Consider the following 25840-nt stretch of genomic DNA (forward strand, 5'->3'; position numbering starts at 1 on the left):
TCCTTTGCTTAAAAGGAAAAGTGAGAACTATGCAATGATAGATGAGTAGATATGCAAATAATACCAAAAAGCAAGGAAACAAACCATCCCAAACAGCCCATAATGCTTTAGCAACTGACTCCATTGATTCTGCAGTAGAGGAAATGGTAGTGAAGGAAGTCAGAAAAATTCATAGTTAAAATGTTATATGAGCTAAAATAAAGTATATAAGGTGTGAAGTCAGAGGGAAAATACAGGTAGTGAATGATCATTTCAATAAAGAGGTTAAGATTCTGAAAAAGAACCAAATGGAAATCCTGGAAATGAAAGAATAAATAAACCAAATTAAAAATTCTATGGAAATTATCACAAATTGATTAGAACACTTTGAAGATAGATTTCCAGGCCTTGAAGACAAAGTATATGATTTGAAAATAAAGTCAACCATAAAGAAAAGATATTACTAGACCATGAAAATATTCAGGAAATCTGGGATAACATTAAAAGACCAAATTTAAGATTCGTTGAGGGCTAGGGTTGTGGCTCAGTGGTAGAGCACTCGCCTTGCATGTGTAAAGCCCTAGATTTGATCCTCAACACCACATAAAAATAAATTAATTAATTAAATGAAGGTATCATGTTGATCTACAACTATAACAATATTATTAAAAAATTCATTGGGGTAGGTAAAGCTCTGAAATATAAGTTAAAGAAATATACAATCTTTTCAATGAAATAATATCAGAAAAATTTCCAAACCTTAAGAATGAGATGGAAATTCAAATACTAGAGGCATATGGGACTCCAAATATACAAAATTACAATAGATCCATTTTAACAATTTCAAGGCACATTATAATGAAAATGCCTAACACAGAAAATAAGGTTAGAATTTTAAAGCTGCAAGAGAAAAACGACTGGTCACATTTACAGATAACCCAACTCAGAGGATTTCAAGTGATTTCTCAACAAAGACACTAAAAGTGAGGAGCGCTTGGGATACTATATACCAAGATCTGAAAGAAAATGGATACCAACCAAGAATACTAAACCTAGAAAAACTAAGCTTCAGAATTGAAAATGAAATAAAGACCTTCCATGATAAACAGAAGCTAAAAGAATTTAGAGCTAGAATGCCTACACTATAAAACATACTTGATAAAATATTTCATGAAGAAGAAATGAAAATCAGAATAGGGAGGAATTACACTAGAAGAGTAGTCAGTTAAAGTGAATAAAATGCAATTTAAATGTAAGAAATAAAATGGCAGGAAAAAAATAATCTCAATAATAACATTGAATATAAGTGGTCTGAACTTTTCAGTTAAAAGACATAGGCTGGCAGGTTAAAAAACAAGACCCAACAGTATGCTTTCTAAGAGACTCACCTCATAGGCAAAGACATTCACAGACTGAAGGTGAAAGGATGGGAAAAAACATACCATGGGAATTTTAAACAAGCAATGTTAACTAGTCTTATATCAGATAAAGTAGACTTCAAGCCAAGATTAATCGGAAGAGACAGAGATTACTTCATAATGCATAAGGGATAAATAATACATCAACAAGATATAATGATTGTAAATATTTATGCCCCAAACAATGGAGTATCTATGTACATCACAAAAACCCTTCTTCATATGAAGAATCAAACAGACCATAATACAGTAACACTGTGTGACTTTAACACACCTCTCTCACAACTGGATAGATCATCCAATTAAAAACTAAGTAAATACTCTACAGAACTAAAAAATACAATTAATAATATGGACCTAACAGAAAGATATAGAATATTTAATACATCAACAACTGAATTCACTTTCTTCTCAGCAGTACATGGAACATTTTCTACAATAGATCATATTTTAAGTTACAAAGCAAATCTTAGCAAATACAAAAATACAGAGATAATACCTTATATTCTATCAGATCATAATGGAATGAAATTAGAAATCAACAATAGGTTACAAAATAGAAACTACTGTAATACTTGGAGGTTAGATAATACACTTTTGAATGATGAATGGATAGCAGAAAAAAAATCACACACAAAAAAATTCTTAGAGGTAAATAAGGTGATTCAACATATCAAAATCTCTAGGACAGTATGAAGGCAGTTCTAAAAGGAAAATTCATAGCATTGAACTCAAACATTATAAGAATAGAAAGATATCAAATAAATAATCTAATATTACATCTGAAAGCCTTAGAAAAAGAAGAATAAACCAACACCCAAGTAAATAGAAGAGGGGAAGTAATTAAAATCAGAGCTAAAATTAATGAAATTGAGATTTTAAAAGTACAAGAGATCAATGAAACAGTTGGTTTTTTTGAAAGTTTAAAGTTGATAAACCCTTAGCCAAACTAACCAAAACAGAGGGAAAAACTCAAATTATCAAAATCCAAGATGTAAAAGGAAATATTACCACAGATGCTACTGAAATCCAGAGGATCACCAGAAACTATTTTGAAAATTTAAACTCTAACAAGCTAGAAAATCTTGAGGATACTGACAAATTCCTAGAGACATATGACCTACCCAAATTGAACCATGAGGACATAGAAAACTTAAACAGATCAATTTCATGTTATCAAAAGCCTTCCAACAGGGCTGGGGATGTGGCTCAAGCGGTAGCGCACTGGCCTGGCACGCGTGTGGCCTGGGTTCAATCCTCAGCACCACGTACAAACAAAGATGTTGTATCCGCTGAAAACTAAAAAATAAATATTAAAAATTTTCTCTCTCTCTCTCTTAAAAAAAAAAAAAAAGCCTTCCAACAAAGAAAAGCCCAGGACCAAATGGATTCTCAGCCCAAGTTCTACTAGACCATTAAGAAGAATTAATACCAGGGCTGGGGATGTGGCTCAAGTAACAGTGTGCTCACCTGGTATGTGCAGGGCGCTGGGTTAGATCCTCAACACCACATAAAAAATAAAAAATAAAGATATTGTGTGTCTACCTAAAACTAAAAAATAAATATTTTTTAAAAAAGAATACCAATCCTCCTCAAATTATTCCATGAAATAGAAAATGAGGGAACACTGCCAAACTTATTTTACGAAGCCAGTATTACTCTGTTACCAAAAGAGACAAGAACATGTCAAGGAAAGAAAACTTCGGGCCAATATCCTTGATAAATATAGATGTAAAAATTCTTAATAAAATATTGGAAAACCACCTACAAAAACACACTAAAGAGATAGTGTACTATGATCAAGTGGGTTTCAAGTACAGATGTAATTCACCACATAAATAGGCTTAAGGACAAGAATCATATTATTATCTCAATAGATGTAAAAAGAAAAAAGCATTTGACCAAGTATAGCACCCATTTATGTTTAAAACACTGTAAAAACTAGGGGTAGAAGGAACTTACTTCAACATTGTGAAGGCTATATGACAAACCTAAAGCAACGTTACTCTAGGAAAAAACTGAAAGCATTTCCTCTAAAAACAGGAACAAGACAAGGATGCCCACTTTCAACATAGTCCTTGAAACTATATACAGAGCAATCAGGCAATAAAAGGGGATTAAAGGGATTCAAATAGTTTTCTCCTTCTTTTCAGAAGAGCTCAAGTTATCTGTGTTTACTATTTACATGATCCTATGTTTAGAAGACCCATAAAATTCTACCAGAAGACTTCTAGAGCTAATAAATTAATTCAGCAATGTCGCAAGAATAACATTCAATGATAAATCATGTTGCTACACTCCAATGATGAATCTTCTCAAAAGAAATTAGGAAAACAATCCCATTCACAGTAGTCTTTAAAAAACAAACAAATAAATTTGGGAATCAATCTAACAGAAGAGGTGAAGGACCTCTACAATGAAAACTATAGAACACTAAAGAAAGAAATTGAAGAAGACCTTAGAAGATGGAAAGACCTCCCATGTTCTTGGATAGACAGAATGAATATTGTCAAAATGACCATACTGCCAAAAGCACTATACAGATTCAATGCAATTCTTATGTTCACAGATCTAGAAAAAGCAGTTATGAAATTTATTTGGAAAAATGAGACTCACAATAGCCAAAGCAATCCTTAGTAAGAAAAGTCAAGCAGGCGGGATCACAATATTGAACCTCAAATGATACTACAGAGCTATAGTAACAAAAACAGCATAGTACTGGCACCAAAAAAGGCATGAAGATCAATGAAATAGAAGACATACAGACAAACACACATATATTACAGTTATCTGATACTTGACAAAAGTGCCAAGATCGTATGTTGGAGAAAACATAGCCATTTAAACAAATGGTGCTGGGAATATTGATTATCCATATGTAGAAGAATGAAACTAGACCCTTATCACTCACCCTGCACAGAAGTCAGCTCAAAGTGGATCAGAGACTTAAGAGTTAGACCAGAAAACTTGCAACTGCTAGAAGAAAATGTAGGCCCAACAATCCAGCATGTCAGCTCAGTAACTGACATCTTTAACAAAACTCCTAAAATACAAGAAGTAAAATTAAAAATCAATAAGTGAGATGGCATCAAATTAAAAAGCTTCTTCACAGCAAAGAAAACAAGCATGAAGAGAGGGCCTACAGAATTGTAAAAAATGTTTGCCACCTGTTTCTCAGAGCATTAATATCCAGGATATACCCCCCCAATAAAAACCAAAACCCCTCAAAACGTAACATCAAAAAACAGCCCGATCAATAAATGGAAAAGGAACTAAAGAGAAACGTCTCAAAAGAAGAAATATAGTGGTCAACAGATGTATGAATAAATGTTCAACATTTCTAGCAATTAGAGAAATGCAAATTAAAACTATACTAGGGGCTGTGGTTGTGGCCCAGTGGTAGAGTGCTTGTTCAGCACATGTGAGGCACTGGGTTTGATCCTCTGCACCACATAAAAATAAATAAGTAATATAAAGGCATAAAAAATACAATAGCATTATTTTTTAAAGATTTTTTTAAAGATGAACACAATATCTTTATTTATTTATCTGCCTATTTATTTATCTATCTTGCCTCATGTGTGTGAGGCAGGTGCTCTACCGCTAAGCTATAACACCAGCCCCAATAACATTATTTAAAAAATATTTTTTAAAAACTATATTGAGATTTCATCTCACTCTAGTTAGAATGGCAATTATCAAGAATACAAGTAACAATAAATGTTGGTGAGGATGTGGGAGAAAAGTACTCTCATACATTGTTGGTGAGACTGCAAATTAATGCAATCACTCTGGAAAGCAGTATGGAGATTCCTCAGAAAACTAGGAATGGAACCAATGTATGACCTGACCCAGCTATCCCACTCCTCAGTATATATTAAGAACTTAAAATCAGCATACTATAGTGATGTAGCCACATCAGTGTTTATAGCAGCACAATTCACAATAGCCAAGCTAGGGAGCCAATTTGGTACCCATCAACAGATGAATAGATAAATTGTGGTATATATACACAATTGAGTATTACTCAGCCATAAATAAGAATGACTTTGTGACATTTACTGGTAAATGGATGGAACTGGAAACTATCATGCTAGGTGAAATAAGCCAGTCCCCAGAAATCAAAGATATAATGTTTTCTCTGATATGTGGAAGGTAATCCAAATTAAGGTGGGGAGGATAAAAGAAAAAGAGAAGAAAGGTCGATGGAGTAAACAAAGTGGAATGAAGGGGAAGGGAGGAAGGATAGGATAGGGAAAGACAGTAGAATGAATCTGACCTGAATTTCCTATGTACATATATGAATATACCACAGTGAACTTACCATCATGTGTATCTATATACAATAAATTAAAATATATATATAAAGAGTGGAAAGATCAGTAGAGTAGAGGGAATGGAGCAGGAGAAGGAAAGGAGAACTACTAAGTACTGAATTAGAACAAATTATATTTCGTGCTTTTATAATTATGTCAAAATGAATCTTATGTATAGCTAAAAAGAACCAAAAAATAAATAATAAATAATAATAATAATAAATAATAAATAAATAATAGCCTTCAACCTCTATGTTCAGAGACCTTAAATTTCACCACTTTTTTGACTAAACATCCCAACCTTTCCTAGTCCTTGGTCAAAGATGACTGGTCCTTTCTGTCCCCCTAAGTACAAGTCTGAGTTCCTCTGGCCATGTCTTTGGTGATGCAGTTATTGTTGGGTGGTTAAGAAATGGGTGCCAGATTACCTGTTTCATACTTAACCCTGCCAATGGATCTCCGTGCTGGTAGCAAATTGGTAGCAACTTATTAAATAATTTATCAGCTCTCTATCTTGAAAAAAAAAAAGCACCATTTCCCCATCCAGTATTTATGGCTTTTAGTCTACAATGATCTACTTAATCGAAGAATGTATGCTAGTTTTATCATGGTTTCAGCCTAGGTTTCATTATAAAATGAATTTTTTAAAGAGTTAAACCTCCCCTTGCCACCTCTTAGAGTTTAATTCTTAAATAAATGTATTTATTTTAAGGAAAGTAAAAAAAGATGATAGAAGTTTTACCATAAGCTGGTCACCAGGAAGGTGGTGGGGCCTTCCTTCAAATAGTGCTCTGTGTTTGGCTTTCCCATGGGTTTTTGACCTAGCTCTACAATTTAATTGTGTGACTTGGGGAAATTACCTGAATTTTTAAAGCTTGGTGTTCTTTTTATTTATTTACTGCTTACTTCATAAAGTTATAAAGATTAAATATAATAATGTGTGCATGATTTTTACCCCGGTGCCTGGCATTTAATAATATTAAATGTGCTCAATAAGTGTTGCTTGTTATTATCATTACTATTTTCAACAGAGATTGGGGTTAGAGATGGGATGATAACTATCTAGTACCACTGTTCAGGAGCTTAAATTGGGTTTCTACTAGAGGTTCGAAATGAATGTCTCAGGGTTTTTATGTCTCTGATATTTTTTTCTTGATATGCTTTCCAAAGGTTTTAATTTCTCATCCTCTGGAAGAGAAGATGTAGATGTGAGAACATTAGGAAATGGTAAGATTGCATCAGCATCACCTGATTAAAAGTAACTTCCCTATGGTCAGCCTTCCCAAACAGCAGGCTTTCCATAGTCACTTAGTCAGAACCAAAGTAGGCAGAACCCAGAGCTTCTCCAAGGGGGGAAGCCTTGTGGATTATGGAGCAGCCTTTGTAAATTATATTATATATGTCTTTACAGGAATCATTTCTTCAGAGCCCATCCTTATTTCATATCTATAGGTTGTAAGGGACTTTTATGTGATTAAAAAGAAGGTACCTGATTTTTTCTCCCCTAAATTTGATTATTAGTTATTCCATGTAAAAATGCTTCAGAATCACCAGTAGTTTTCAAAATGATCATCTTCATTTAAAAAATAATTCTGCTATCTTAGACTTTCCCTTTTTTTTCCATTTTATCTTGTTGAATTACAAGAAAAATGATGAGTATTAATCCCAAATTTTGATCTGGAGTCCTTTTCTCTCATGGAATCATAGCTTTTGTATTTCCCTAGTGGATTAGGCTGGGAGAGTGAATTTCAGCTTGGTATACTTGAGCATTCCTGCATGTGAAAACATTATGCTAGAGTAACCAATTTAATTAGTGGTTGTTTGAATTTTATTTTGTGATTAACACAGCCTTGTTTGTGGACCTTCGGGAAAGCAGTCATTTTCACATAATGCCTCTGCTGGAGTTTAGCAGCCCTCACCCCCTCAAAAGCCCCTTGCTTCTTTTCACACATTCTTTCCCTCCCCCAGATATAGTCATGTCATTAAACTTTCAGTCCTCTAGTGCTCAACCTGTTTTTCACACCTCCTAACCCTCTTGCATTAGCCCAAATGTTAACTCCATCAACACGTTTCTGTTTCATGACGGGGTGTGTGCTGCCAGGAAGGCCCTTTGCAATTGAGCTGGTGAATCCTCATAGAGTACATTTCACTTCACAAGAAATTAAGGAACTTCAGCAGGTAAACCACTTCATGACATGGAAATCATCATGTTTCTGTAACTCTGTAACTGAACTAGAGTTGCTCATTGTTTTTCTTTTTCTGCTACTATAGAAAATTAATAAGTCATCTAACAAAATCCAAGTACGTGACTTGCAGCTTGTCTCAAGGTAAGGGTAGGCTTACTGGAGATGATTTCAAAAGGGAAGTTTTTGTCGTGAATTATATGTCTGAAAAAGGAATTATATCCAGAATATATAATGTACTCTAATTTAAAATGGAGAAATGGTTAAGTAGACTTTTCTCCAAGAAGACTATACGAATAGTCAATGAAAAATTTAAAAATGCTCAATATCATTAGTCATTAGGGAAATGCAAATCAAAACCACAATGAAATCCTACTTTACACTCACTAGATTGACTATTTAAAAAAACAAAACAAAAAAAAAACAAGTGTTGACAAGAATATAGAAAAACTATAGCCTACATTGCTGGTGGAATTGTAAGTGTGCCCACTTTGGAAAATAGTTTGACAGTTTCTCAAAAGATTAAACAGTTACCATATGACCCAGCAATTCTACTACTAGATGTCATATATGCAAGAAGAATGAAAACATACATCCACACAATGTACATGAATGTTCACAGTAGCATTTTTTTAAAAGCATATAAATAGAAATTACCCAAATATCTGTGGGTAAACTGTGTGACACAGTATATTCCTCCCCAGGGAATGTCTGAAATTGGATAGTTTCAGAACTCTACATATACTTTTTTCCTATACAGATATACCTTTAATAAAATTTAATTTCTACATTAGGCACAATAGAGATTAACAATAACAACTAATAATAAAATGGACAATTATAACTTTATAGTGTAATATGTTATTTAAAATGTGAATTGTTGGGCTGGGGATGTGGCTCAAGTGGTAGCGCGCTCGCCTGCCATGCGTGCGACCCAGGTTCGATCCTCAGCACCACATACCAACAAAGATGTTGTGTCTGCCGAGAACTAAACAATAAATATTGAAAATTCAAAAAAAAATGTGAATTGTTTATTTCTGGGATTTTTCCATTTATTATTTTCAGCCCAAAATTTACCTGAAACTGCGAAAAAGGGAAATCATAGATAAGGGGGGACTACTGTATGTCATATAATGGAATATTATTAAGTAGTAAAAAGGATTGAAAGACTGACACGTGCTGAAACAGAGCTGCCTTGATAGCACTATGAAGTGAAAGAAGGTAGTCACCAAACACCGCATATTGTAGGATTTAATTTTATATGAAAGGTTCAGAATAGGGAACTCTATATGAGACAGAAAATCAATTAATAGTTTTCTAGGGCTGAGATGGAGGAAGAATAGGAAGTGCCTGCTAATGGGTATGTGATTTCTTTTGGAGGATGATGAATGCATTGTAGAATTAGCAGGTGGTGGTAGCCACACAACTCTGTAAAGATATTAAAAATCATTGAATTTGTACAATTAATCTAAGGGAATTTTACAGAAATTCTATCTTAATAAAGCTATTTTTAAAAAGAGGAATTTAGGGCAAGGCTTGTGTGTACAATATATATTCAGGCAAACTTTCTTTTATTGTTTTTGTTCAGAGAGGCAATAGGACATATGAAAGAAGGTGAAGAAGAAAAGACTAAGACCTATAGTGCCTTAATATGGACAAATAAAGTAATACAGAAGAAAGACATCGAATTCCTGAATGATATAAAGGTAGTTTAAGTGTTCTGTTCTTTTGTTTTTCTACTGTCTATATACTGTCTGTTGTCTTCTAATTTATAACCAGAAAGTCATAGAGCATGGGCTTTTGGGTCTGTGAGACCTGGATTCAAATCCTGGCTTTGATTCCACTTACTATCTGAATGACTTGGCACTTCATCTAACCTGTTGGATAGACATTGTTGCTAGTGATTAAGAGCCCTGCTCAGAAGACAGATCTCTTGGGTGAAACCCTGATCTGCATTTCTTAGTGTGATTTTGGACAAGTTACCTAAGCTAATGCTTCAATTTCTTCATCTGTAAAATTAGTTAAATAATTAAATTAATTTAATCATGTAAAACTCAGAATTGTACCTAGCATGTAGAAAATGCTCAATAATGCTATTATTTGTATTTGATTACATGAAATAAAAATATCTAGCAGAACTAATAATTAAGATTAAGTACATGAGGACTGGGGATATAGCTATATGTGAAGCACATACATTTTGACACAAAACTTCAAGGGCATGTCACTAATACAGGGTCTCCCTGTTCTTTTTTATATTTCTTTCCACCTTCTCCCATCTCTTCCTTTGAAGATAATTGGCTTTCAAATGCAAGGAATGAGCACAGATGGACTCAAAGAAGTATATAGTACCAGGTGCAGTTGCACACTCCTCTAATCCCAGCAACTCAGGCAGCTGAAGTAGGAGGATTGTAAATTCCAGGCCAGCCTGGGAAATACTGAGACCCTGTCTCAAAATAAAAAATAAAATTGACTAGTGATGCAGCCCAGTGGTAAAGCACCTGTGGGTTCAATTCCCAGTATCTGCAACCCCCCCCCCCAAAAAAAATCAGGACATTGTTTAAATGGGCCGTAGTTTGTAACAATATACATGACCTGCTAAAGGAGACTGGTTTAATACTATGGCTTTTTTGTATAATGGACTATTACTTTATTACTCTCCAGATATAAAAAATTATGTGGTAGATATTTATTAGCAAAGGACAATGTTCCTGATAAGTGTTAAGGGGAAAAAAGGTATAAGATAATATGGTACATTGTGATTTGGGCACACACAAATGTGTGTGTTTGTCTATATATGACTACACAGGAAATAAATTATATGGTAAAAGATACCATAAACAGGATTTAAACTTAATCATGAAAAAAAAAATAGAAGGAAATAGAAGGAAAGAGCAGCTAAAGAAAAGAGCAACTCCAAATGCCAAGAATCATTTGGAAAGATGTTCTGTCTCCAGGATGAAGTCACAGTAGGACATCACTTTATTCTCATTAAAATAATAGCATGAAACAGTAGGTTGAGGAGAAGAATATTGTATATATTGTTAGTGAAAATGTAAAGTATTCAACCTTTTTGGAAAGCAACATGGAAATGACTGTAAAAACTAAAAATACACTGGTTTTCTACCCAGCACATCTTCTACTGACAATCTTTTATAGAAATGAAACTCCAGCACATGAAGATATGTGCATAAAGAGGTTTACTGATTTTTTTCAGAGTGGTAAAATCAGCAATAATAAAACTGAAAGTGGTGGGATAAATTGGAATATCATGTAGCCATTAAAGAACAAAACCAACATGTTTCCATTTAATTTAAGTTAATGTGTGTATACATGCCTAAAAATGTTGGGAAAAAAGATAAAAGTACATCTGAATCTATGACTTGTAGAAGCACCCATGACATTATGAAAAAAAAAGTGAAATGCAGAGCAGTGTTTGTAGTGTGAGTGGTTTTATTGAAAACATGTATCATTCACTTACTGAGAGAAGCTTATCCATAAAACGAGAGGATAGGCTTCTGGAATCACCTATAATGGCCACTCAAATTCTCAGGTTCTATAATTCTGTATCTAAGTCCCTTTGGCTTTTGGTCTTGCTACCTAGGGTCTTTAGGTTAGTAGTTAATATAGACAGATATTTTATTTTTAAGATTGCCAAACAGATTTCTAAACTTTTTTTGAGGGGGTGGGGTACTGGGGGATTGAACCCAGTGGTGGTGTGTTTTTTAAACCACTGAGCCATATTCCCAGCCATTTTTCTTTTTTGAGGCAGGGTCTCACTAAGTTGCTTAGACTGGCTTTAAATTTGTAATACAGCCAGCCGTGGTGGCACACGCCTATAATCCCAGCGGCTCAGGAGGCTAAGGCAGGAGGATTGTGAGTTCAGAGCCAGCCTCAGCAAAAGTAAGATGCTAAGCAACTCAATGAGACCTTGTCTCTAAATAAAATAGGGCTGGAGATGTGGCTTAATGGTCAAGTGCCCTTGTTCAGTCCCCAGTACTCAAAAACAAAACAAACAAACAAACAAAAAACCTTGTTAATACTCCTGCCTCAGCCTTCCAAGTCACTGGGATTATAGGTGTGCACCATCATGATCAGTTCTAAACTTTTGTATTCCTTTACATGTATACAAGTCATTCAGAATGCTGTGGGAAAAATAAATTCATTTAAAAAGATAGATTCAGGGGGCTGGGAATGTGGCTCAAGCGGTAGCGCGCTCGCCTAGCATGCGTGCGGCCCAGGTTCGATCCTCAGCAGCACCACATACCAACGAAGATGTTGTGTCCCCCGAGAACTAAGAAAAAATAAATGAATGTTAAAATTCTCTCTCTCTCTCTCTGTCTCCCTCTCTCTCACTCTCAAAAAAAAAAAAATTAAAAAATAAAAATAAATAAAAAAAAATAAAAAGATAGATTCAGGGCTGGCTGGCATGCACAAGACCCTGGGGATTCATAGTGTGGGGCAATGTAGCTAAATCAGAAATAATGTTGATAGTGATTTTATAGGTCCAGATTAAGTGGTGAAAGATTTTATTTTAATCATCTATCACCCAGGTAGACTGATGTGACTAGTAACATTGTTGTGATTTTCACATATTCCTACTGGCATAAAAATAATAAGCACTAAGTGCTTCCTCATTCTGAGAAAAGTCACATCAGATTTACTACTTTTCCCTTCTTTTTATTTTGAGTTATTTATTTAAATTTTTTTTTTTAAGTGCCGGGAATCAAACCCAGGGCTTGCTAGGCAAGTGCTCTAGCTATATCCAATGCACTGAGCTACATCCCCTGCCTGTGTCCCTTCCTCCCTTTTATTTATTTATTTTAATATTTTCTTGTAGTTGGACACAATACCTTTATTACTTACTTATTTATTTATTTTATGTGGTGCTGAGGATTGAACCTAGCGCCTGGCAAGTGTTCAGCAAGTGCTCTACTGCTGAGCCACAACCCCAGCCCTGTGTCCCCTTTCTAAAGGGCAACTTATAAGAAAAAAAGTGCGTGTTTCTGAAAATTCAGTAGCATGGGATAATAGTGTGCAACATTAGAATAAGTGAAGTGTTTTCCTTTTGTCAACTGAAAACAGACCCAAAGAGACACTTGAGCATGTGTTAACATGAATGTTATGTTGGAAGAGTGGTGGGTCTACCAGCTCTGTTGGTTGTTTTGATTGTCTGGCTCATGGCCAAAGTACTGGGAGTGACTAGAAAGTTAAAGGAAGTAGAGAAGAAGAGCACTCATTAGATAGTTGCTGATTTAAAGGCTAGATGTTTCTGTACTCTGAAGCAGAGGCTCTATCTTTATAGACTTGTTAACATTTCAGCCTTATCCTTTACTTGTTTCGTCTTTTGACTAGAGAAAAGTCAAACTTTATGGAAATATTTCATCAGAACAAAAATCTTGAAAGCAAAGAATTATAGAATCTTAAAATGCACAGTGTTAGGAGGGACCATTGACTCACTGCTCTGATAGAAGCACTCACACCCTTTAAATGTGGTCTTTGTCAGAACTTGCTTGCTTTTTCTTGGTAGAAAACTTGATAGAGAGGAGGCCAGACAGGAACCTTTCTTTTTTTTAGCAGGGCTTCAGGCCCACACTAATCATGTAAATTTGGAGCAGTTGTTCCAACAAGATAACTCAGAGAATGTTTTTCTGAACCTATATTTTCATTTATTCCAATATCTACTTTTTTTGAGTGGGGTGGTTCTGAGGATTAAACTCAGGGGACTCAACCACTGAGCCACATCCCCATCCCTATTTTGTATTTTATTTAGAGACAGGTCTTACTGAGTTTCTTAGTGCTTCACCATTGCTGAGGCTGGCTTTGAACTCCTGTCTCAGCCTCCCAAGCCACTGGGATTATAGGTATGTGCCACCATGCCTGGCTCGAATATCTGCTTTTAAAACTTGGAATTAGTTGGGGGAAGGGGGTTTCAAGATGGCAGGCTAGAAGGAGTCTGCATTCTTTGTCACTCTGTGACTTGGGGTTCAAGTGGTGGGAATACTATTTCTCTGCAAGTGATTAGAGGACCCCCAACAGCTGCTCCTGCAAGGAATCACAGCTGCTGTGCTGTGCAGGTCTCTAGGCCTCAGTGTCAGCGCAGTACTCCCAGTTACTTGTCCACGCAGGACCTGTGGCTGCTGTGCCCAAGCAGGACCACTGGCATCAGCATCCCTGCGAATCCCAGCTACTACTCCCACACAAGACACCCGGCTGCTGCCCAGATGCAGGACCTCTAGCTGCTACTCCCATGTGGATCCCCGTCTATCAACGTGGGGCTCCCATAGTCGCCTCTATCTTGGGACACTGCAGCCACTACCATAGTACCCTATATGCAGTAGCCTGCACCTGGGGACACCGCACAGGGTCTGGAGACAGGCGCCAACCACAACACTGCATGCCACAGAACTGCATTTCTGAACAGCTGCCCAATGCTACCACCCAGTACTACCCAACTCGACACCCCATCACTGAAAGCAGCCGCCTCCATCTTGGGACACCTTTGTTGCCATTTTAGTTGGGGCTACTCCCAGCTTGGAACACCTGCTGGGGCTTAAAAGAAATATCAACTGTAGTTGCCAGTTTCCCTCTCCCTGGCGGCCACTATCCCAGCACAGTGTTTGCGGATATGCAGTTGGTCCTGAACTGCCTGATACAAAACAGCTCTCTGCAGCCAGTGTGCAGTCCCCAGAGAACAGCCCACAAGACCTCTGGAGAGAGAGGTTCCTGATTGGGAAGTACAAAGGGAGCGGGTGAGTGAGATACAGTTTAGAGACTAAATTAGAGACCAGGAATTGTGAGGTCTACAGGTGATATAAGGAGGTAATACTGGATGCCCACATCACACGAGTGGGCCCCAAAGGAGATCCTTGGGGTGCAGTCTCCCATCGGGTTAGGTAAGTGCAATACCCCAACTCTAGGAACTCCGCTCCCAAGATCATCCCACCCTAATAAACTTCACCATCCTGAGGGTGGAGATACCAGCAAACAACAGACAACCCCAGCTATTGGATGAGAAGGGAAGCAGGAAAGATACTGATCTCCAACAAAATCAATCCTTGTATCTTCCTTTGAGATTTTTTTTCCTCTTTTCTTTTTTTTAAATAGTATTGTTTTAGTTTGTTTTTGAGAGAGAGAGAGAATATCTTTTTTTTTTTTTTTTTTGTAGATGGACACAACACAATGCCTTTATTTTTATGTGGTGCTGAGAATTGAACCCAGGTCACACCTATGCTGGGCGAGCGCTCTACTGCTGAGCCACAATCCCAGCCTCTCTTTCCTTGCTCTCTCTTCTCCCATCCTCACATCCCCAACACTTGTGAAACCAAGTACTTTTCATGAATTAGGCTACTGAGGACTGGGATGTCTGAATAGTATATTGCATTAGTGTTGTATATTCTTTTATCTCCTATTTTTACATTTTTATTTTTCTTAATATTTGTTTTTTGCACTCTCTCTATTGTCTTCCCACTTACTTGTCTCCCCAAAATCACTTTCTCTTCTGCTATTAACCATCTTTAGATACCTCTTTCACACTTTCTAAGATCTAATAACTATATGCTCACCTCCTACCCCTTTAACATGTCATCCTACACCTCACTCCCAGTTCTCTGTTTGCCCACTATCAGAAACTGTAGATCCTTTTGCAAACCTACTGTTTATATTGTAGATAATAATTGAACTCACAATTTCTGTATATTATGACAAAACCACAAATGTCTTAATAGCAGCTATTTGGTTTAAGGTTGTGTATTGTTTGTTTTGGGATCTGTTGATATTGTTCTCCCCCTTAAAGGAGAAGTATTGTAAACCTGCAGGGTCACTCATTATAAGCCTATAGTGTAAAAATTAAAGCCTCAGATCTGCAGTGCTAGAAGGGAAGACACATGAGCAACATGAAAAAGCAAGGGAAGAAAGAATCAGGATACTACATTATTAGAATCCGTGGCCAGAACAACAGAAGAAATTACAGAGAAGTAGTTCAGGATGTACATAATTAAAATGTTCTATGAATTAAAGAATGATATAAGAAAGCAAATACAAGCAACAAAAGATCATTTTGATAAAGAGCTACATAAGCAAATAAGGAAGCAAAAGATTATTACTTCCAATAAGGAGGTAGAGGTTCTGAAAAAAAAAAACAATAAATCTTTGAAATGAAAGAAACAGTAAACCAATTAAAAACTCAATAGAAACAACCACCACCAGATTAGAAGACAGAACCTCAGACAATGAAGACAAAATATATAATTTTGAAAAGAATGTTGACCACACAGTGAAGATAAGAAACCATGAGCAGAGCATTCAAAAATTATGGGATAACATAAAAAGATCAAATTTAAGAATTATTGGGATACAGGAAGGCAAAGAGTTAAAAACCAAAGGAATGAACAATCTGTTTAATGAAACAATATCAGAAAAAATTTCCATACATGAAGAATGAATTGGAATATCAAATACAGGAGGCTTACAGGACACCAAATGTACAAAATCACAGCAGATCCACACCAAAGCACATTACAATGAAAATGCCTACCATAAAGAATAAGGAGAGAAATTTTAAAAGCCACAAGAGAAAGGGATTAGATTATATACAGGGAGATACTAATTAGAATATCTGCAGATTTTTCAACTCAGACCCTGATCTACAACAATATATACCAAGCTCTGAAAGAAAATGGATACCAACCAAGAATCTTATATCCAGCAAAATTAAGCTTTAGATTGGATGAGGAAGTAAAAACCTTCCATGATAAACAAAAGTTAAAAGAATTTACAACTAAAAAGCCTGCACTAGAGAACCTCCGTGGCAAAATATTCCATGATGAGAAAATAAAAAACAATAATGAAAATCAGCAAAGGAAAGTATCACACTGAAGGAAAAACCAGTCCAAGGAGAAACCAAATCAAGTTAAATACCAAAAATAAACAAATATGAACGGGAATACAAATTATTTCTCAATAATAACCTTGAATGGTAATGGCTTAAACTCACGAATCAAAAGACATAGACTGGCAGATTGGATTAAAAAAAAAAAAAAAAAGACCCAACAGTATGCTGCCTTCAAGAGACTCATCTTATAGGAAAAGACATCCACAGACTGAAGGTGAAAAGTTGGGAAAAAACAAGAGAAGTAGTTCAGGATGTACATAATTAAAATGTTCTATGAATTAAAGAATGATATAAGAAAGCAAATACAAGTCCACTCACATGGACTGTGAAAACAAGTATGGGGTTTCCATCCTCATATCACTTACAATAGACTTCAAGCCAAAGTTAATCAAAAGGGATAAGGACATTTCATACTGCTTAAGGAACCATACATCAACAAGACTTAACAATTATAAATATATATGCTCCAAATAATGGAGCATCTGTGTTCATCAAACAAACTCTTCTCAAGTTTAAGAGACAAATATATCATAACACAATAATTCTGGGTGACTTTAATACACCTCTTTCACCACTGGATAGATCTTCCAAACAAAAGCTGAACAAAGTAATTATAGAACTCAATAACTATCAATAACTTAGACTTACCAGACATATATAGAATATTTCATCCAACGAGTAAATACACTTCTCAGCAGCACATGGATTGTTCTCTAAAATATACCATATACTATGCCACAAAGCAACTCTTAGCAAATATAGAAAAGTAGAGATACTACCCTGCATTCTGTCAGATCATAATGGAATGAAATTAGAAATCAACGATAAAATAATAAAATCCACTCCAAAAACTGGACACTAAATATTCTACTGAATGAACAATGAATGGGTGGCAGAAGACATTAAGGAGATTAAAGAATTTTTAGAGGTGAATGAGAACACAGATACAACGTATCGAAATATCTGGGACACTATGTAAGCAGTTCTAAGAGGAAAGTTCATTGCCTAGAGTTCATTCCTTAGAAGAAAAAAAAGTCAACAAATAAATGACTTAACATTACATCTCAAAGCCCTAGAAAAAGAAGAACAAATCAATACCAAAAGCAGCAGAAGACAGGAAATAATTAAAATCAGAGCTGAAATCAATGAAATTGAAACAAAAATAATTGAAAAAATTGACAAAACAAAAAGTTGATTCTTTGAAAAAATAAGCAAAATTGATAAACCGTTAGCCATGCTAACGAAGAGAAGGAGAGAGAAAACTTAATTACTAACATCCATGATGAAAAAGGAAATATCACGATGGATACTACAGAAATACAGAAGATAATTAGAAATTATTTTGAAAATTTGTACTCCAATAAAATAGAAAATATCAAAACCATTGAAAAATTTCTAGAGTCATATGATTTGCCAAACTGAATCAGAATGATATACACAAGTTAAACAGATCAATTTCAAGCAATGAAATAGGAAGATTCCATCAGAAGCCTAAGCTCAGGACCAAGATAGATGGATATACAGCTGAGTTCTATAGACCTTCAAAGAAGAACTAATACCAATATTCCTCAAATTGTTTCATGAAATATAAAAAAGGAACACTTTCAAACTCATTCTATGAGGCCAATATCACCCTGATTCCAAAACCAGACAAAGACGTCAAAGCAAGAAAACTTTAGACCAATATCTCTAATGATCATAGATGTAAAAACTCTCAATAAAATTCTGGCAAATTGAATACAGAAACACAAAAAAGATAGTGCACCATGAACAAGTGGTGTTCATCCCAGGGATGCAAGGTTGGATCAACATATGGAAATCAATAAATGTAATTCATCACATCAATAGACTTAAAGATAAGAATCATATGATCATCTCTATAGATGCAGAAAAGGCATTCAACAAAATACAGCCCCCTTCATGTTTAAAACATTAGAAAAACTAGCGATAACAGGAACATACCTCAACATTGTAAAAGCTATTGGTGCTAAGCCCCAATATCAATCTAAGTGGAGAAAAATTGAAAGTATTTCCTCTAAAAACTGGAACAAGACAGGGATGCCATCTTTCACCACTTCTATTAACCTAGTTCTTGAAACTCTAGCCAGAGCAATTAGATGAAAGAAATTAAAGGGTTACAGATAGGAAAAGAAGAACTCAAACTATCACTATGTGCCGATGACATGATTCTATTCATAGAGGATCAAAAAAAAAAATCCACCAGAAAACTTCTAGAACTAATAAATGAATTTAGCAAAGTAGCAGAATATAAAATCAACACCCATAAATCAAAGGCATTGCTGTACATCAGTGACAAATCCTCTGAAAGAGAAACTAGGAAAACTACCCCCATTTATAATAGCCTCAAAAAAAAAAAAAAGGAAGAAATACTTGGGAATCAACTTAATGAGACAGGTGAAAGACCTCTACAATGAAAACTATAGAATGCTAAAGAAAGAAATTAAAGAAGACCTTAGAAGATGGAAAGATCAACCTTGTTCTTGGATTGGCAGAATTAATATTGTCAAAATGATCACACTACCAAAAACACTATACAAATTTAATGCAATTCCAATCAAAATCCTAATGACATTCCTCACAGAAATAGAAAAAGCATCATGAAATTCATCTGGAAAAATAAGAGACCCAGAATAGCCAAAGCAATCCTTAGTAAGAAGAGTGAAGCAGATAACATTGCTATACCATACCTTAAACTATACTACAGAGCAGAAGTAACAAAATCAGCTTGGTATTGGCACCAAAATAGACTTGTAGACTGATGGTACAGGATAGAGGACACTAGAGACAAATCCACATAAATACAGTTATCTCATATTAGACAAAGACACCAAAAACATATATTGGAAAAAAAAAAGATAGCCTCTTCAACAAATATATCTGGGAAAACTGGAAATCCATATGCATCAAAATGAAATTAAGCCCCGATCTCTCACCATGCACAAAACTCAAAGTGGATCAAGGACCTAGGAATTAAATCAGAGACTCTGTTCCTAATAGAAGAAAAAGTGGGCCCAAATCTCCATCATGTCAGATTAGGCCCCTTAATAAGACTTCTATAGCTTCCTTAATAAGACTTCCTTAATAAGACTCCTATAGATCAAGAAGTAAAATCAGGAATCAATAAATGGGATGGATTCAAACTAAAAAGCTGCTTCTCAGCAAAAGAAACAATCAGTGAGGTAAATAGAGAGCCTACAGAATGGGAGCAAATTTTTACCACACATCAGAGCACTAATCTCTAGGATATATAAAGAACTCAAAAATCTTTTAAAAAATATTTATTTCTTTTAGTTGTACACAATGCCTTTATTTTTATTTATTTATTTTTATGTGGTGCTAAGAATCGAACCCAGGGCCTTGCATGTACCAGGCGAGCATTCTACCCCTGAGCCACAACCCCAGCCCCAGAACTCAAAAATCTTAACACCAAAAAAAACCCCCAAATAGCCCAATCAGTAAATTGGCCAAGGAACTAAACAGACAGTCCTTAGAAGATGATATACAATACACTTATTGAATAACAAAGGCAAGGATTTGGGGGAAAAAGGCACACTCATACATTGTTGGTGGGACTGCAAATTGGTGCAACCAATCTGGAAAGCGGTATGGAGATTACTTGGAATGGAACCACCATTTGAACCAGCTATCCCATTCCTCAGTTTATATCCAAAGGACTTAAAAACAGCATACTATGGTGATGCAGCCACATCAATATTTATAGCAGCACAGTTCACAATAGCTAATTGTAGAACCAACCTAGATGTGCTTCAATAGATGAATGGATAAAGAAACTGTGGTATATGTACACAATGAAATATTACTCAGCTTTTTCTATTTCTATGAAATTAAAAGAGAATAAAATCATGGCATTTGCAGGTAAATGGATGGAATTGGGGAATATCATGCTAAGTGAAGTAAGCCAATCCCAAAAACCCAAAGGCAGAATGTTTTCTCTGATATGTGGATAGATGCTGATCCAGAATGGTGGGGAGGAGGCATGGGAAGAATGGAGGAACTTTAAATAGAGCAAAGGGGAGAAAGGGGAAGGGAGGTGGCGGGGAGTAGGAAAGATAGTGAAATGAGATAGGCACCATTACACTAAGTATATGTATGAAGACACAAATGGAATGACTCTACTTTGTGTACAGCATATATTGGAAAAAAAGATAAAAACAGACATGAAAAATTATGCTTTAAAAATGCATTCTGGTGTCATGTATAATAAATTAGAATAAATAAATAAATTTTTAAAACTTGGAATTAGTTGACCTTTTATGGTATTAACATCTACATCTTAATTTGTATGTTTACATAAAGGAAAGTCTCTAATTTGAACTAATTATGAGAAAAGTAAACCTATGTCTCTTAAAAAGTCTGAATTGTTAATAGACATAAATATGGAACTGGGGATGTGGCTCAAGCGGCAGCGCGCTTGCCTGGCATGCATGCGGCTGGAGTTCGATCCTCAGCACCGCATACAAACAAAGATGTTGTGTCCACCGAGAACTAAAAAATAAATATTAAAAATTCTCTCTCTCTTTAAAAAAAATAGACATAAATATTGTTTTTCTCAAGGTGGGCTAATATTAAGGGACTTGTTCTGTTGTACATATTTATTTGTAATTACTGTATTGAAATGTCACACTAAATGAATAACTCTTACAAATTATAGCCTTTTGTGTAACAAACCAACAAAACAGAAAACCCTGAAAACTTGTATATGTTCTTCCTAAAGAATGCACTTTGCCCGAACACACAGGTGCATTGATTTGCAGCCTTCTACAACCAACCATTTTGTACCCCAACCTGAAATCCTCACTTGCTTGATTGGGTTAGAAAATAATTGTAAAAATAAAATTAAGAGAAGGGGAGGGGAGGGGAGGGGAAAGAAAGAGTAAGCAACAACAACAAAAAAAAAAAAAAGAAGAAAGAAAAAGAAAACTATTGTAACGACATTGCCCTATAGAAGAGCCCTACTGAAGTAAAAGGCAGGATAAAACTCCAGGGTCCTATCAGTTTGTTAAATTTCAGAGCAGAAGAGACCTGGAGGATCATTTACTTCCAAACCCCACATTTTTTGTTTTGTTGTGATGCTGGGGATCGAACCCAGGGCCTCATGCATGCTAGGCTAGTGCTCTACCAGTCCCCAAGTCTTTTTTATGGTGAGGGTTGTTGAGCCCAGAAAATGAGTAATTATGAACTAGGATATGAGACATGCTGCATATGTCCCAAAAGGGACATAATTTTTTCCAGTTTTGATTACCTCTTACTCTTAACAATGATAGATGGAATCCTCCAAAGAAACAACTGTGGTGAGCTGTGGGTAACAAAGGAATTGCTAGGACAGGCTTCAGTGTGATTGTGTTGTCTTCCTTTAGGACCTAAAGATTGAACAGAAAACCCCTCTACGGGTCCTTCACCGAAGACCCTTGGCTTTGAGAACTCGTGTCATCCACTCTATGGAGACACATTATGTGGATGAACATCATTTCCGCCTTTATCTGAAGACTCAAGCTGGAACGTATCCTTTCACCTGTGTATTGCAATAATCTAGCCAAAACCCCATGAGAGTTTATGCTGCCCTAGAAAATAGGTTTAGTTTGGTCTGGGAGGCATTAGGGAAAGTATTACATTGGGAAGAAATTCATTATTTTTTTGTTTGAGAGGTTTTTCCCCCATTAAATTTGTTTCTCAAGAGGATATTTTAAACTATGAGGTAGCAGTCCAATGTTAGTTTTATATTTCAGTTAACTACAGTGTATTACATAGTGGTTAGCACATGGTAAATACTTGGAAAATACTTTTGATTGATTCATTTGCTGTCTGTACATATTTTTCAAGTAATGAATTCATGACCATTTTGGGGTCTTTTTAGCATTTCAAGCATTTGTCCCAGATGATTAAACATAATGGTAGTGCAACTTTACTTTTTTTTTTTTTTAAAGAGACAGAATCTCACTATGTTTCCCAGGCATGTCTTGAACTCCTGGACTCAAGCAATCCTTCTGCCTTAGACTCCCTTCAAAGTGCTCGGACAACAGGCATGTGCCATCATGCCAGGTGACACTTCACATATTGATCTTTATTTGGGTGCTGGCCCAGAACAACAGAAATATTCTTTTTCTGCATGTCTTGTGAAAAAACAAAAACAAAGCATTTCAGATTACATGTCATTTATTTGAGCCACATAAACTTTGTCGACAGGAATACTGTGCTGACACTTAGCACCATTTTCAGACTCCTAAAAGTTTGACTGTTATAAATAGTAAAGGTTGAAATTCAGTTTAAATTTCCATAGTCCAGGGCTGGTCATTTTTTTTATAACTTAATCTGACTTATGTGTTTTTGTATCAGAACTGAGGTGCTGATTCACATGTATCAGGGAGCTCCTGTGGTCCTAGCCTTGTGATCCAATAGCATGAAGTGATAAAACGCCTTTTAACTGGTATAAAAGTAATAACATGTATATAACAAATATATCGAATAGTACTTTGACTACATTGCTGCTTTAACTACTCTGCTTCTCTTTTCCTACCAACTTCCTCACCTCTGCTCCAGGAGTGATCTAGATTTACTTGGCCAAATCAGGGATAGGTTATCTATTCCAAATATCTTATAAAGTTTACAATTTGGATGTAGGGATGATTTATGTAGATGCAGTGGGTAGATCTTTGTATCTTTGTTGTTTGGAGGACATTTCTCTATTGTGGATGGAATTTCAAAGAGATCACAGGTGTTTACATTTTATTTATGTTTTGATTCTGGGTATTGAACCCAGAGCTTCTCACACAGTTAGCACACACTTATTTCATCACTGAGTTTTGCCTCTGACCACAGATTAAAAAAAAAAAAAAAAATTCTTACTACCTAATTCTGGCTTTAGTTTTTGGGTACCAAGGAGAAATGCAATGTCTCGGAGAAACTAATGTCTTATCCTATTAAAACATTTTTAGAACCAGCCACATATGTGTATTTAAGGCATTGCCAAGAAAGACTAGCAAAGCTTTAGATACCATATGGCTATCCATGTACTAAATTTATTTTGTATACTCTGTGTACATATATTGCTCAGTATACTGAGCTAGTTTGTTTGCTTTAAATGTTCTTCTGGCTGTGAATATAATCTCTCTCGATCTTTTAACTGGTTATTTTGGGCTTTTTGGTCATCTCCTTATTTCTATCAGAAATAGCATTTTTTGAAGAAAGTGAAAGAAAATGGCGATTGTTGAGTTTAGCAAAAATGGCCATCACTAGATAATTACAAGTCTTATGTTTGAGTCAACACTCAAGTGAAGGAAGAGTGAATAAGCTTTGAGAAAATGAGGACATAATATCAGCATATTATAGTATTGATTTATTTATCTTCTAAGAATAAATGTGTTTTTCCTGTTCAAATTCTATTAAATGGTTTGCCCTAAATACTGCTTTCTATAACTCAGCATGATACTGGGTTTTTACTGAACACTGATATAAACTTGTATCTTTTAAAGATAAATATTTTCAAGGCTACTATAGAGTCCTGTGTGAGGAATGTTAATGTAATCTTACCAAGATCAAATTCCAGAATTTTGTCATTGCCTTTCAAATTTAAAGACTTATGAAGGAAAAATTCAAAGTCATTTCTAAAACAAAAACAAAACAAAACTTAATCTTTTGCTAATAACCATATTAGCAGACAACTAGGCCTTCCATAATTCTCATGAAGGATCTTTATCAATATTAGGTATTTTCACTGTCTCTTCTATCATATTGCCATAACTGGATCACGTTACAAGAAAATCCATCATTGGGGTCATTGTATGTGTGATTCTGTGGAACCTACTGTCTGGGCAGATGCCAGTTGCCATTATTGAAAAATGGGACCAGGAAGGTGGGAGTCAAAATTTTGGCAAAGAAAAAAAAAATTTTTTAAAGAGAGAAAGGGAGAAAGAGAGGTAAGTTTTTTTAATATTTATTTTTTAGTTTTCGGTGGACACAACATCTTTATTTTATTTTTATGTAGTGCTGAGGATTGAATCCAGCAACCTGTGCATGCCAGGCGAGCACACTACTGCTTGAGCCACATCCCCAGCCCCGAAAATATTTTTTAAAAAGCATTGAATTATAATTAATTTTAAAAATCCATTCTCAAACCTTGACAATTTGAGATGATAAAGAAAAAAGAAAGTCATGACTTCTGCTAAGTTTGTTGTAAACACAGGTCTCAGGTACTTATGTTGGCTGCTAGGCCAGTAGGAATCAACTGTCCTAAGACACACATCTAAAGTTAGAGCCAGGACTGACCTCTCCTTTGTAACATTTCTACTTTTATTATTTCCTTTTCGCCTGTGAAATATTACCAGTTGATATTGCATGGCTATCCTCATTTTTTCCTTAAACAGACTCCAGCTACATTAAAGAGTTTGTACATGGAGACTTTGGGAGAACCAGGCCAAACATTGGCTCTCTGATGAATGTGACTGCTGACATTCTTGAGCTGGATGTGGAGGTAAACCATTTATTGTGGAACATTTGCACATTTGCAAATCGAATTCAGCCAAAGTTATGCCTTTTGGCATTAAACCAAATAGCACTTCTCACATTCATAATTATTTGAAAGTGGCAAAACCTCACAGTAGAGAAGGGACTATCTTCTGAATTTTTATAAATATGAGGCCTTATACATGATCCTTGTGATATATAGTTAATTTACTAACTGTGCTTTACATTTGGCATGAGATTAAACTCTTAAACGAGAGAATAAAATTATAAGTGACCTTCAAATGTCCTTAGGGACTCAGAGTTTATTTCCTATACCAGTTTCATTTATAAAGACTTTAAGGCAGAGTGTTTGGAAACTATATTTAGGACAGGGATAGAAAATGGGACGAGCCAATGGTTGCTAACAAAAACAATTCTCTGGGCTGGGGATGTGGCTCAAGTGGTAGCGCACTCGCCTGGCATGCATGCGGCCCGGGTTCAATCCTCAGCACCACATACAAACAAAGATGTTGTGTCCGCCGATAACTAAAAAATAAAATATTAAAAAAA

General features: G+C 35.5%; 1 protein-coding gene across 5 annotated transcripts in view; it reads left to right on the forward strand.

Annotated features, from left to right (window-relative positions):
* Pus10 (pseudouridine synthase 10) overlaps positions 1-25840 on the forward strand; it is a 90580-nt gene that overhangs the window by 62612 nt on the left and 2128 nt on the right. For 4 of the 5 annotated variants that reach the window (XM_078029139.1, XM_013357136.4, XM_078029137.1 and 1 more), the window contains exons 12-17: positions 6884-6940; positions 7815-7891; positions 7985-8040; positions 9485-9602; positions 22189-22331; positions 25199-25298. In XM_078029139.1, coding sequence (XP_077885265.1) covers positions 6884-6940; positions 7815-7891; positions 7985-8040; positions 9485-9602; positions 22189-22331; positions 25199-25298 — 551 coding nt within the window. Of the gene's footprint in view, positions 1-6883; positions 6941-7814; positions 7892-7984; positions 8041-9484; positions 9603-10189; positions 19214-22188; positions 22332-25198; positions 25299-25840 lie in introns of those variants that run through there. The other variant, XM_040271349.2, reaches the window with a different exon arrangement.

Source organism: Ictidomys tridecemlineatus, chromosome 12 (assembly GCF_052094955.1).
Source record: "Ictidomys tridecemlineatus isolate mIctTri1 chromosome 12, mIctTri1.hap1, whole genome shotgun sequence".
NCBI lineage: Eukaryota > Metazoa > Chordata > Mammalia > Rodentia > Sciuridae > Ictidomys > Ictidomys tridecemlineatus.